Below are 14,480 nucleotides of genomic sequence, written 5' to 3'. Positions count from 1 at the left end.
AGATATCTAAAAATTCTTAGACTTATCTAGTAAATGCATCTTGATTTAAGAATAATTAGATATTTAGACTAGAAACAAGACATGAGTAAGAAGAGAATTTTTATGCAGCGTATACATCATGATTTTGTTTGTATGTACGTACCTCTCCTTGTTTGCCGTACGAATTACTTTCATTTTTGTGTTCAGCAGCATCGAGAGGTCAATGAAGGCGGATTCATACAGGCGGCGGACGAAAAGCTGAGAGGTGCGTTCAATTCTCTGCACTTTTATTCTCCACACGTAATACGTGCAAGCAATGAGCCCGAGCCACATGCAGACCCCCTCCAGCGCCAGCAGGGAGAACGGCCACATTTCGTACGGGTTGTTGAGTGACGTTTTGCAGATGCTATAGGAAATCTCCAGCATTACAATCGGGGTGGTATTGACATCCTTGATATTTTCAAGTTCGAAGCAAAATGGCCAGAAAGGAGTGGAAATAAGTTGTGTAGCATTATCACTGCCTGTAATTATGATTGGGCTTGCAGATTCAAGCGGAGGGACTAGATGTTCAGCTTGCGTAATGAAAAGCGTAATGCCCAGGAGTAGTGTTAATGGACCGATTAAAGACACCGGAAGGGCAAAACTGTACCTCATGGAGTGAATCTTGCAGGCCACGACTCCAAACCAGTGGCACGCAGCTGAGCAAAACGCCTGAAGGAAGAACAGCCCCAAGCCTATCTCCACCGTGCCTCGGCTGGCTTTGGTGTACGCTTTCCAGTCAATGGGATTTTCAGCAATCAGGCAGAAATACAGAAAGTAGATCCCTAGAGTCACGGCTATCCGAAGGAGGCTGGTGAAGAGATAAACAGAGTCCCTGAAAGAGTCCAGATCCTTGAGCATCTCCTCAATGTTAGTGCTTGCCCGAAAAGGGTTCTCCCACCAGTTCAGAGAAACCAGCACCGATGCGAAAATCGCAATGCCCACATACACGTAACAATATTCTATCTGTCCTGGAATGTGTGTGGACTCTCTGACGTAGTAGTCAATCCCCAGTAGTGTGTAGCCGCTGAGAACGAGGATGAGGGAGCATATGGGGTAGATGATCATCCAGTTCCTCGTCTGCAAGCGGAAGACGATCTGAAACATGGATGAAAGGATGCAGATTCCTCCGGGGATGCAGAGGTTTGTGAGGATATCAAGCTTGGGCATCACAATGAGCACCAGAACTGCCGTCCCGACCGCCACCAGACTCTCAATCCCACACATCTGCAGAAGCATCAACAGCCATCGTTACACTAGTGCATTTCAACTTCAGTTGCACTCTTCAGCCATCAACTCATCAATGCTATCTAATAGATCATCTAGTATGGCAAATTGCAGGAAAATCCAAATAAAATCAGCCCAGAAAGCAATAGCTGTCTCTGTTAACTATAGACCCGATATAGTCCAGCTCTGAGTAACCCACTTCTAGCCAAAATAACTTGCGAGATTAATGATATTCCATCATGTAACCAAAGTCATCAGTGAATACAAGGTGTTTGGTACCACTTTATATTAGGTGGCCTTAAGTACTATGTACTTACATAAATACGTACAATGTACTTACTGTGTTCAAATTGTATTGCAGAAAGCTTTTGCTGATATTGAGGTGGGATACGGGTAGAGTTAGGGACAGGTGTGGTGGTGTGGGTCAGTTTAAGGGTAGAGTTAGGGTCAGGTGTGGTGGTGTGGGTCAGTTTAAGGGTAGAGTTAGGGACAGGTGTGGTGGTGTGGGTCAGTTTAAGGGTAGAGTTAGGGTCAGGTGTGGTGATGTGTGTCAGTTTAAGGGTAGAGTTAGGGACAGGTGTGGTGGTGTGGGTCAGTTTAAGGGTAGAGTTAGGGACAGGTGTGGTGGTGTGTGTCAGTTTAAGGGTAGAGTTAGGGTCAGGTGTGGTGGTGTGGGTAGTTTAAGGGTAGAGTTAGGGACAGGTGTGGTGGTGTGGGTCAGTTTAAGGGTAGAGTTAGGGTCAGGTGTGGTGGTGTGGGTCAGTTTAAGGGTAAAGTTAGGGACAGGTGTGGTGGTGTGGGTCAGTTTAAGGGTAGAGTTAGGGTCAGGTGTGGTGGTGTGGGTCCGTTTAAGGGTAGAGTTAGGGTCAGGTGTGGTGGTGTGGGTCAGTTTAAGGGTAGAGTTAGGGACAGGTGTGGTGGTGTGGGTCAGTTTAAGGGTAGAGTTAGGGTCAGGTGTGGTGGTGTGGGTCAGTTTAAGGGTAGAGTTAGGGACAGGTGTGGTGGTGTGGGTCAGTTTAAGGGTAGAGTTAGGGACAGGTGTGGTGGTGTGGGTCAGTTTAAGGGTTGATTTAGGGACAGGTGTGGTGGTGTGGGTCAGTTTAAGGGTAGAGTTAGCGTCAGGTGTGGTGGTGTGGGTCAGTTTAAGGGTAGAGTTAGGGTCAGGTGTGGTGGTGTGAGTCAGTTTAAGGGTAGAGTTAGGGACAGGTGTGGTGGTGTGGGTCAGTTTAAGGGTAGAGTTAGGGACAGGTGTGGTGGTGTGGGTCAGTTTAAGGGTAGAGTTAGGGACAGGTGTGGTGGTGTGGGTCAGTTTAAGGGTAGAGGTAGGGACAGGTGTGGTGGTGTGGGTCAGTTTAAGGGTAGAGGTAGGGACAGGTATGGTGGTGTGGGTCAGTTTAAGGGTAGAGTTAGGGACAGGTGTGGTGGTGTGGGTCAGTTTAAGGGTAGAGTTAGGGACAGGTGTGGTGGTGTGGGTCAGTTTAAGGGTAGAGTTAGGGTCAGGTGTGGTGGTGTGGGTCAGTTTAAGGGTAGAGTTAGGGACAGGTGTGGTGGTGTGGGTCAGTTTAAGGGTAGAGTTAGGGAAAGGTGTGGTGGTGTGGGTCAGTTTAAGGGTAGAGTTAGGGACAGGTGTGGTGGTGTGGGTCAGTTTAAGGGTAGAGTTAGGGACAGGTGTGGTGGTGTGGGTCAGTTTAAGGGTAGAGTTAGGGACAGGTGTGGTGGTGTGGGTCAGTTTAAGGGTAGAGTTAGGGACAGGTGTGGTGGTGTGGGTCAGTTTAAGGGTAGAGTTAGGGAAAGGTGTGGTGGTGTGGGTCAGTTTAAGGGTAGAGTTAGGGTCAGGTGTGGTGGTGTGGGTCAGTTTAAGGGTAGAGTTAGGGACAGGTGTGGTGGTGTGGGTCAGTTTAAGGGTAGAGTTAGGGACAGGTGTGGTGGTGTGGGTCAGTTTAAGGGTAGAGTTAGGGACAGGTGTGGTGGTGTGGGTCAGTTTAAGGGTAGAGTTAGGGACAGGTGTGGTGGTGTGGGTCAGTTTAAGGGTAGAGTTAGGGACAGGTGTGGTGGTGTGGGTCAGTTTAAGGGTAGAGTTAGGGACAGGTGTGGTGGTGTGGGTCAGTTTAAGGGTAGAGTTAGGGACAGGTGTGGTGGTGTGGGTCAGTTTAAGGGTAGAGTTAGGGAAAGGTGTGGTGGTGTGGGTCAGTTTAAGGGTAGAGTTAGGGTCAGGTGTGGTGGTGTGGGTCAGTTTAAGGGTAGAGTTAGGGACAGGTGTGGTGGTGTGGGTCAGTTTAAGGGTACAGTTAGGGAAAGGTGTGGTGGTGTGGGTCAGTTTAAGGGTAGAGTTAGGGACAGGTGTGGTGGTGTGGGTCAGTTTAAGGGTAGAGTTAGGGAAAGGTGTGGTGGTCTGGGTCAGTTTAAAGATAGAGTTAGGGACAGGTGTGGTGGTGTGGGTCAGTTTAAGGGTAGAGTTAGGGACAGGTGTGGTGGTGTGGGTCAGTTTAAGGGTAGAGTTAGGGACAGGTGTGGTGGTGTGGGTCAGTTTAAGGGTAGAGTTAGGGAAAGGTGTGGTGGTGTGGGTCAGTTTAAGGGTAGAGTTAGGGACAGGTGTGGTGGTGTGGGTCAGTTTAAGGGTAGAGTTAGGGACAGGTGTGGTGGTGTGGGTCAGTTTAAGGGTAGAGTTAGGGAAAGGTGTGGTGGTGTGGGTCAGTTTAAGGGTAGAGTTAGGGACAGGTGTGGTGGTGTGGGTCAGTTTAAGGGTAGAGTTAGGGACAGGTGTGGTGGTGTGGGTCAGTTTAACGGTAGAGTTAGGGACAGGTGTGGTGGTGTGGGTCAGTTTAAGGGTAGAGTTAGGGACAGGTGTGGTGGTGTGGGTCAGTTTAAGGGTAGAGTTAGGGACAGGTGTGGTGGTGTGGGTCAGTTTAAGGGTAGAGTTAGGGACAGGTGTGGTGGTGTGGGTCAGTTTAAGGGTAGAGTTAGGGTCAGGTGTGGTGGTGTGGGTCAGTTTAAGGGTAGAGTTAGGGACAGGTGTGGTGGTGTGGGTCAGTTTAAGGGTAGAGTTAGGGACAGGTGTGGTGGTATGGGTCAGTTTAAGGGTCGAGTTAGGTGTAAGGGAAGTGCCAACTGTGTAATTACAATGTAACTACAGAAATTAATTACAGACGTAATTACATGCAGGTATTTTTAAAATGTAAGTACAATGTACAAAGTACAAAAGTCCATGCGCAGCTGCCGGGCCTAACCCTGAACCGTCAGGTAAAGCGCACAGGCTCGCAACTGGAGGAATACATATGCCTACAAATCAAATGCTTTGGTATAGTCACACAAATTAAACATTGAAGTCTATGTTGCACAAAAATAAACACCGAAGTTTATAATTACTATGTTGTTGTTGTTGTTGTTTTTTACAGTGGGTCATAATATAGCATATCTTTGTCAGTGCGTTTTGTGGTGTAAGGAATAGTGTTTCTGCGCATTTTCGTACTAACTCAAACATGTGTGCACCACCTCCTGAGCTGGCGTAGGATTAGAGTGTGCTGTACGCCAACGTCCAAATTGATAAATCTCCAAGTCACCGTGGGTTTGGGTGTACGCAAGGTGTACGCTGGAAATTTGGTGTACTCACTTTTGATAAATGAGGGCCATTTAATCCACATGTACCAGATGCGGCCCGGATCTGGTATGCATTGAATCCACATGTACCAGATGCGGCCCGGATCTGGTATGCATTGAATCCACATGTACCAGATGTGGCCTGGATCTGGTACGCATTGAATCCACATGTACCAGATGTGGCCCGGCTCTGGTACGCATTTAATCCACATGTACCAGATGTGGGCTGGATCTGGTATGCATTAAATCCAAATGTTCCAGATGCGGCCCGGATCTGGTATGCATTAAATCCAAATGTACCAGATGTGGGCCAGATCTGGTATGCATTGAATCCACATGTACCAGATGTGGCCCAGATCTGGTACACATTAAATCCAAATGTACCAGATGTGGGCCGGATCTGGTTCGCATTGAATCCACATGTGGTCCGGATTTGAGGGTTTTGGTTTATGATCACATAGACTTTCCTTGAAAGGGACTTTTTCATTGTCTGTTTATTTGGCCATATTTTGCAACGCTATTTCAGGCAGACAAGATTCTCATGTCACTTTTCCCTTTTCATCCCCAATTACCCACATCCAAACCTATAAATTGTCAGATTTATAGATGTCTAGACATTTTTAACTCAAGAAGTCCCTTAAGAAACATGTCATGAACCTGAAATATACACGCTTTCTTAGTGAAGTAGTTCTCAGTTATTATTTTGCATGACGTCAACTCACGATTCCCAGTGTCCTTGGGTTTGGGGTCACATAGCTCTTGAAGACACACTTCCACATCGACTTCAGGAACATCAGGAGGTTTGGCATCACTAGTACACACATCAACAGGAGTGTGTAGAACTGCTGGTCCACTTTGTTTCTCAAAGACACCGGACTGGACATAGTGGTCAGAACCAGCAGAGAGCCCTACAATACAGAAGAACAGCCTTGGCATTAACACACTGGACCACAGCACACATAATCATCATCTGTGAGCCTCACACAACCTGAATCAATCCCCAACACTTTACATTGGGAGGCCTTAAAGGGATAGTTCACCCAAAAATGAAATTTCTTTCATTAATGACTCCCTAATGTCGTTCCACACCCGTAAGACCTCCGTTCATCTTCACACACAGTTTAAGATATTTTAGATTTAGTCCGAGGGCTTTCTGCCCTTTGTATGTAAGTGTAGGCCCACTTGCTGTCCACGTCCAGAAGGTAATGAAAACATCATCAAAGTAGTCCATATGTGACATCAGTGGGTTAATTAGACTCTTTTAAAGCGTCGACAATACATTTGGGTCCAAAAATAACAAAAACTACGACTTTATTCAGCATTGTCTTCTCTTCCGGTTTTGTGTTCAATCCTCAAATAAAGATTCAAACGGTTATGAATCAGTGAATCGATTCGTGATTCGTATCGACAATGTCACGTGATTTCAGCAGTTTGACACGCGATCCGAATAATGATTCATAACCGTTTGAATCTTTATTTTGAGGAACATGGAAGAGAAGACAACGCTGAATAAAGTCGTAGTTTTTGTTAGTTTTGGACCAAAATGTGTTGTCGACGCTTTAAAAGAGTCTAACTAACCAACTGATGTCACATATGGACTACATTGATGATGTTTTCATTACCTGCTGGACAGCAAGTGGCCATACACTTACATTCAAAGGACAGAAAGCCCTCGGACTAAATCTAAAATATCTTAAATTGTGTTCCGAGGATGAACGAGGTCTTACGAGTCATTAATGAAAGAAATTTCATTTTTGGGTGAACTAACCCTTTAACTAATATGCGCTAACATTAAATATCTACATGCCTATGTATTCACTGTGTAAAATTCTCACATTTACTGCTAATGAGTTTGAGGTGGGTTTAGGATTTAGGGTTAGGATTATACAGTAGGGGTTAGAGTTTGGGTTTCGGTTTGGGGTAAAGATAACAGTGTAACTAAATTAGTAAATACATAAAAGTACTTTAAATGTTCTGCACCAACATGCACGGACACAATAAGTAAACTATATCAAATGGTTAAGTAAAGCACACCCAGATTAAAGTGTGAACTGTTTTCTCTCTCTCACTATAATCATTAGATTAAATGCTTTGAATAGTCATTCAAATTGAGTACACATTGAGATCTGCCTTCCCTTCATGGCCCTTAATTTCCTTTTATTGTATGTGGAGTCACATTCGGTTATATTGTATGTCTATGATCAGGTTGTTGATCTTTTAAGAATGCTTCACAACAACATTTCAGAACATCCCAGAACTATAAATATGATCTTAATATCTCAACGAAGCTCAATAAATTGTAATCATAAGCAGATGTTCGTGCCAGTGTGAATCCCGGTGAGTGTGCACGTCACCATGGAGATGGCAATCAGTAAACAGGGATGGGTGGGGATGCTGTTATCCTCAATAAATATTTATGGTCATCATGTAACAGCCATAATTCACCTTGCTCACGACGCCGCTGACCAGCACCAGCAGGCCCACAAAAAAGGCCACCAGGTTCTGCAGAATCCGGAAGCATGTTCTCTTCTTCTCTTTCTCGGCTCCGATCGGGTTCAGCTGGAACGGGTCCCACGTGTCTCTGTACAGACGGCAAAATCAGACAGAGAAAAGTAGGAAGATGGCAACAAAACAATGCATTACTTCAGTCACCGTAGATGTGCTCTAGAGGAGTAAGAAGTGTTTTACCAACAGTCTTTAGGGGAACACATTTCTGATCTAAGGTACTAATATGCACCTTGTATACATTTTGTATCCTTAATATTTTTTATATATGGTAAACATTAAATACATACTAAATCTTGTGAAGACAGTCATCCACAGCATTATGTGCTAAACAGCATATTCATTATATGACATGACCTCTCATAACTCACTTTTTGCTGCCCCCACCGATGGCCGGTGACTTAGGACATTTTACTGGACATAAATATTATTATTTATTTTTACCAGCCATGAAAAACAGATTAAACCTTATTTTAAACCTTACCTCAATTTAAATGTATTTATATCGCACTATTTAAAACAACTGCCATTGACCAATGTGCTGTACAAAAAACAATTTAAAAGTATAATGTATTAAAGTTACAAAAGCTGTCTTTTGTTGTTTGATTATCATTAAAAACACAGACGACAGCAGGGATATTAGGCTTCTGTCACTTTAAGAGAGAATGCACAGATCTAATATACTGATACACATTTCCTGATAATTTAGCTTGATTTAAGCAAAATCTTACTTTATTTAAAAAAAAAATTTTTTTAGAAAACAATCAAAAATATCTTGTCATTTTGTTTATCTAGTAAAAGCATCTTGATTTAAGAGTTTTTAGATATTTAGACTAAAAACAAGACGAAAATACTAAATAAGAAGCACATTTTTTGCAGCGTGTTCTCACAATTATTGTTAGAATTCATTCAAATCTTACTATATAGAGATGAATAATAACTGCCATATATAAATATATACACGAGATTGTGAGAATTTAAGAGTTATGTTTTAGCATATACAGTATATCATCATATAGAGTAACAAACAAAACAAAAAAAAACACCTGGACCAAACCACAAATAGTTATTAATGCCATATTACATCAATATTAGCACTTAGAAGTATCTATGCAAACCATATATACTCTGTATATATACAATATAAAGAGTAAACATCATCATCATACTTCAGTTGAATGTGAACTGAGTTTCTGTTTCAAATAAAAGCACATCTGTGTTATAATGCTTTGAACTGCAGTTATTTGATCCTGAAGAATGGAGTGAGAGTGTGTGTGGATGGGTTACCTGTGTCGGCCTTCTCTCTTCTGTCTCCTCTGCTTCAGTTCCTCCATCTCTCCTCCGCTGTTCTCACTCCATACACCGAGAGTTCTCTGGCTTAAATCTCACCGAGAGCAGCGGAGCAATCTCAGCCCGCGCAGGCTGTAAAAGAGTCCAAAGATCTGCTTCATCCAACATCCTCATTACATCTCTGGTCGGAAAACAGATTTATGACTGGAGCAAAGTCCAGTCAGACGCTGAACACCATCATGATAGGCCATGTGACCCAAAGGGAGACACACACACACACACACACACACACACACACACACACACACACACACACACACACACACACACACAAGGGTGGAGAAGATGAGCTGAGTTTTATAACTAATATAAACAGAGTGACACACACTTTATCATGCAGAGAACTGCAGAAGGACAGATAAAGATGTGCTCTAACACACACACACACACACACACACACACACACACACACACACACACACACACACACACACACACACACACACACACACACACACACACACACTCTTCCGCAGATGGAGCAAGGGAGATCAGACACCAGGGGGGTACCAGCCGTCCACTGGAGTCTCTTGATGCGTCTCTCGGATCGTCTGTCTTGGTTTGTTTGGTGTATTTGAGAGACTGCAATGGCACAGGTGACCTGCCAGGCGGATCTGAGAGCCAGAGATTCGAGCTGCGTGAGGGGAATGTTTGCTCGCTTCAGAAGGTCCCTGGTGTAGTCCTTTAAGCGCCGCTTTTGTCCTCCAGGGGACAAAAGGACAAAACTCCGCCTGTGCCTGCCCCCAAGTGCAGGTTTGTCTTCGGGGTTTGCTCCCCTAGCCTCTATACCCTTCCGAGTTAACCCACGTGGCTGTGGGGTTGCCCTCTTCCGCCTTCCCAGCCGTTGTAATGGTTCTCACACCATCATCTTCCGCCTGCTCCACCATTGGGGTCTCCACTATTTACCCATAGCTGGGACAGTGGTTGACGGGCATCAGGGCATTTCCACTTACCGATGGGCCTGCATGCCACGCCTCTGGGGCCCACTGCTGCTCCGAGATCCTGTGCAACTTAGCCTAAAACTGCAAGGGACCAGTTACCATGTGTGTCACGAGGAGGCGTGCACAAGATCTTGTCAGTGGAGAGGCTATGTACCGGCTGAGGAGGCTTACACACTGGGCTCCTCTTTTTGCCCCTGAAGAAGATCCAGTGGCAATAGCTAAAAGCAGAAAGTGGCAAGCAGAAGCACTGCATGCTGGTAACTACTAGAACTACCACCACATCACTGTTGCACTGACGTATCATACGCCCTAACACACACACACACACACACACACACACACGCACGCACGCACGCACGCACACACACACACACACACACACACAGAGCCGGTGTACTGCAGGAGTGTTTGTGCCTCTCCTTCCTGAACCCGTGGTCATGGCTTCATGCTTAGAGACTGAAGATCAGCTGATCGTCCTCCCCACCTGTGATGGACCAGTGATGATCCGCATTTGGTCCCATCAACAACCTTTCAATGATCAGTTCCTAAAACAACCATTTTTTAATGTATTTTCCCTGTTAAATGGCAGGGGGAGCTATTAGTAGTACAGAAGTACTACTCTATCCTCTAGTACAGAATCTCCTGCTCAAAACACAGGGGAAAAAGAAGCAGAAACAAGAGATAGAAGCATTGTTGACACACATGAAATATATAATGTGATCCCCAACATTAAACAGCATCTTCTAAATCAAAACTGCCTAATGTTACTGAATGAAATGCACCCAAGGACAGGAATAATAAAATAGTTAACTAATTGTATACTTATAAGTGCACTTGTAGTACAGATATAGTACAAAAAGAAACATATTGACTTAAAGTATACTACTGCCACACTTATAGTTAGTTACTAAAAAGTGGGACAATTTAGTCCCAAGCGGTACTGTACACTTATAAGTTTACTACTAGGCCTGCATTTCACTCCACATTTAGACACACACTTGCCCTTTTTCCTACACTCTTCCCCTTGGGGGAATCCCTGCCACCATTTTAAAGTGTGTTTCTACTTTGTGAAGTGGACGAGGGAAGTTTACAGGTGCTGGTCGTATAATTAGAATATCATCAAAAAGTTGATTTACTTGTGTATTACAGTATATTCATTCAATACGCACACACACTGATATATTTCAAATGTTTATCTATTTTAATTTTAATGATTATATCTGACAAGTAAGGGAAATCCCAAATTCAGTATCTCCAAAAAGTAGAATATTGTGTAAAGGTTGAATATTGAAGACAGCTGGAGCCACACTCTAATCAGCTCATGAACTCAAACACCTGCAGGCCTTTAATGGCCTCTCAGTCTAGTTCTGTCGGCTACACTATCATGGGGAAGACTGCGGACTCGACAGTTCTCCAAAAGACGACCATTGACACCTTACAGACGGAGGGCAAGACACAAAAGGTCATTGCAAAAGAGGCTGGCTGTTCTCAGAGCTCTGTGTCCAAGCACATTAATAGAGAGGCGAAGGAAAGGATGTGGTAGAAAAAAGTGTACAAGCAATAGGGGTAACCGCACCCTGGAGAGGATTATGAAACAAAACCCATTCAAAAATGTGGGGGAGATTCACAAAGAATGATCTGAAAATCGTCTGCCATTGTTGTTTTGTGGGCTATATAACGGCAGGACTCGTAACTGCGAGTACATTGATCTAGTATGAGTTCACGGGTGGGAAGTCACGGGTTTAACGGCCGTTCGAGCACACTTTCACAGGTAGAAGGTTGGAAAAACACAGGCTACGGGTTGCCCGGAACGCGGCATAAGCCCTGTACGGTTTTGTTTACATCTAACGTTAGTTAAGTTACTGCAATTCCTGGAGCTCAGGCAGTTTGGCATGACTTTACCTGGAAGGCTACAAAGTCGTGAATCGTGGTTTGAAGTCGTAACTTACGAGCCCAAAACATGCCTAGAACGCAACATAAGATCGTGAAACATGAACAAGAAACAAACCATGACACACTGTGACAATTAGAGTATTAGTAGATGTTAGGCTAGGGGTTAGTTGGCATGAAGTTACTCATAATATCTGAAGTGGAGCACCATAATAAAGCATAACCAAAAGTGAGTAGAATTATGTTTTTTGATCGAGCTGGTTGATTGAAATGTTCATATAAAATGAAAACAGTAAAAATTAAAATTTTCAGATAACTTTACTGAGAAACAGGGGTGTTAAATCAACATGTAAAGTCAAGTGTCCATGAGCACTAATAACAAGAAATGCTTCCTGTTCCAGCCGTAATGATCATTTTGATGAACACTGAATTAAGCCATATGAGTAGCAGATAAAGATGATATGCGGGACACACACGGCAGAGATGACTGGATCGCTAATGCACGTCAGTTTCCATCGCATCTCTTCAGCAGGGAAATTAATTATGTCAATCATAACTTATCTAATAGTTATGCATGCTGTGGTTATCAGTGTTTATGAACTTATGAACTCACGCATCGTGCCAACTCTCTCTCCTACTCTCATACACACGGGATTATACGCCCAATAAACCTCCATGGACACTTCTGGAAGCTATAACTACAAGAAGAGATGTTTGGTTTACTTAACCAAAAGTTACTCAGAGATTTATTAATGGTGATTGACAGGTGTGTGTGTGTGTGTGTGTGTGGGCTCAGCGTCAGATCAGATTTATAAAACATACGGCAGAACCTGTGAAAATCCTCTAGATCAGTGGCATGGGCATCTCCACACCTCGTCCTGAAATAACCTTACCTTGATCTTATGACAGCTCGCTTTATTATATGCATAACCTCATTTGCATGATTTCAGATGCATGTTCTCATCCATGTGACTCTGACGTGTTTAAGGATAGAAAGCATGAGGAAAGAAGGAAAAACAGCTGTGCCGACACCATTTCACTGTTCAATACAGTGCCTACATACCAGCTAACAGAAGAAATGTGTGTGTGTGTGTGTGTGGGTGGGTGAGAGAGAGAGAGAGAGAGAGAGAGAGAGAGAGAGAGAGAGAGTGTGTGCATGTGTGTGTGTGTGAGAGAGAGTGTGCATACGTGTGTGTGTGTGTGTGTGTGTGTGAGAGAGCGAGAGAGAGAGAGTCCACTGAGGGCCTCTGGTGGCCGACAGATGAACAACACCAGCTCACAGGAAAGGTTCTCTTAAGGTTATGAACAAACGTTCTTCCAGTAACGTTAATAGAAGATTCTGGTCTTTAATAATGTTCTCACAAAAAGTACCTCATTCATGCAATGTTCTTCAAACAATTGAGTAGAACGTCTGTTAAATGTTTTTTAAATGTAACTCCTTATTGTCTCAGAGAGTTCAGAGAACATTCTAATGTAACATCCCATAATGTCTGAAGAATGGAACGTTCACTTAATGTTCATATAAACCCACAATTCTTTTTACACGTTCAAAGAATATTCGGTAATAACTTACTTAAACTTAATAGGAACGTTAGCAAAACATTCTAATAAGGTAATTGAGTAATAAGGTGGAGCACAAACACAGGACTGGGCTTCCTCTATTATTATTTTAAACATGTAGTTATGATCTTCTGTAGATGACACGAGGGAAATGTCCACATCATCCTGTGCAGAAAGTGTTCACCCCCAGCTCTTAATGCTAAGCTTCATGGATGCTTGTTTACAACACTAAATATAACAGAAAAACAGGGAATTCAGACTTATCTCTCAGAACTATGAGATTTAAAGAGTTATAGTTATAAAGTCAGAATTCTGAGAAAAAGCATCAGCCATTCCCCCTCACATAATTGGACATTATGACTTATAATTGCACGTTTACATCCCACAATTCTCAGAAAAATTCAGATTCAAGGATTTGTGTGTTTCTGAATGTGCGATCTGTATAAATTCGTTTGTCGTTTGTCTTGTGGATTATAGTAAACATCTATTATATGAATTATCTTATTCAGGAAAGCACTACATAAATGTAACTTGACATTTTATAAACCCAAATCGCTCTTATTTTGTTAAAATTATAATTTTGTATACTCTGCTAGGGTTAAGAAACTCTAACGCAGAACTGTATCGTAAGAGAATCTGAGAATCACCAATCGCTTACATTAAAGATTCAATGAAATAAAGGACATCAAAGTAATCACACACTTTTAATCAATCGGATGTAACTGTACTTTGATTATCAGCCATTTAAAATGTAACTAATGAAATACAGTGACTCAAATTTTTCAACTAACAAGCCAATCAAGCAAGCAACCACCCAAGAAAGAAAGCAATCAAGCAACCATTCAACCAACCAAGCAACTGAGCAACAGACCAACCGACTAACTGACCAACCAAGCAACCAACCAACCAAGCGACCAACCAACCAACTGACCAAGCAACCAAGCAACTAACCGACCGACTAATTGACCAACCAAGCAACCAACCAACCAACCAAGCAACGAACCAAGCAACCAACCAACCGACCAAGCAACCAAGCAACTAACCGACCAAGCGACAAACCAACCAACCAACCGACCAACCAACCAAGCAACCAACCAACCAAGCAACCGACCGACCAACCAACCAAGCGACCAACCAACCAACCAACCGACCAACCAACCAAGCAACTAACCAAGCAACCAACCAAGCAACCGACCGACCAACCAACCAAGCGACCAACCAACCAAGCAACCGACCAACCAACCAAGCAACCGACCAACCAACCAAGCAACTGACCAAGCGACCAAGCGACAAACCAACCAACCAAGCAACTGACCAAGCGACCAACCAAGCGACCAACCAACCAACCTACTAACCAACCAACCAAGCAACCAACCAAGCAACCAAGCAACC

At 43.5% G+C, this 14,480-nt stretch overlaps 1 protein-coding gene and 1 long non-coding RNA gene across 2 annotated transcripts in view; one reads left to right on the top strand and one right to left on the bottom strand.

The window, feature by feature from the left end:
• Positions 1–310, top strand: part of LOC137044944 (uncharacterized) — a 7,390-nt gene extending 7,080 nt beyond the window's left edge. The window contains exon 3 of the long non-coding RNA XR_010898656.1: positions 187–310. This is a non-coding gene — a long non-coding RNA (uncharacterized lncRNA). The remainder of the gene's footprint in view (positions 1–186) is intronic.
• chs1 (chitin synthase 1) overlaps positions 1–8,758 on the bottom strand; it is a 21,688-nt gene extending 12,930 nt beyond the window's left edge. The window contains exons 1-4 of the mRNA XM_067421345.1: positions 8,635–8,758; positions 7,288–7,423; positions 5,565–5,750; positions 143–1,245 (exon numbers count right to left, since the gene is read on the bottom strand). Of these exons, the coding sequence (XP_067277446.1) occupies positions 143–1,245; positions 5,565–5,750; positions 7,288–7,423; positions 8,635–8,681 (1,472 nt within the window). The 5' untranslated portion in view covers positions 8,682–8,758. The remainder of the gene's footprint in view (positions 1–142; positions 1,246–5,564; positions 5,751–7,287; positions 7,424–8,634) is intronic.
• Positions 8,759–14,480: the final 5,722 nt, after the last annotated feature.

This window comes from Pseudorasbora parva, chromosome 17 (assembly GCF_024679245.1).
Source record: "Pseudorasbora parva isolate DD20220531a chromosome 17, ASM2467924v1, whole genome shotgun sequence".
NCBI lineage: Eukaryota > Metazoa > Chordata > Actinopteri > Cypriniformes > Gobionidae > Pseudorasbora > Pseudorasbora parva.
This window is presented reverse-complemented; position numbering and strand designations above follow the sequence as displayed.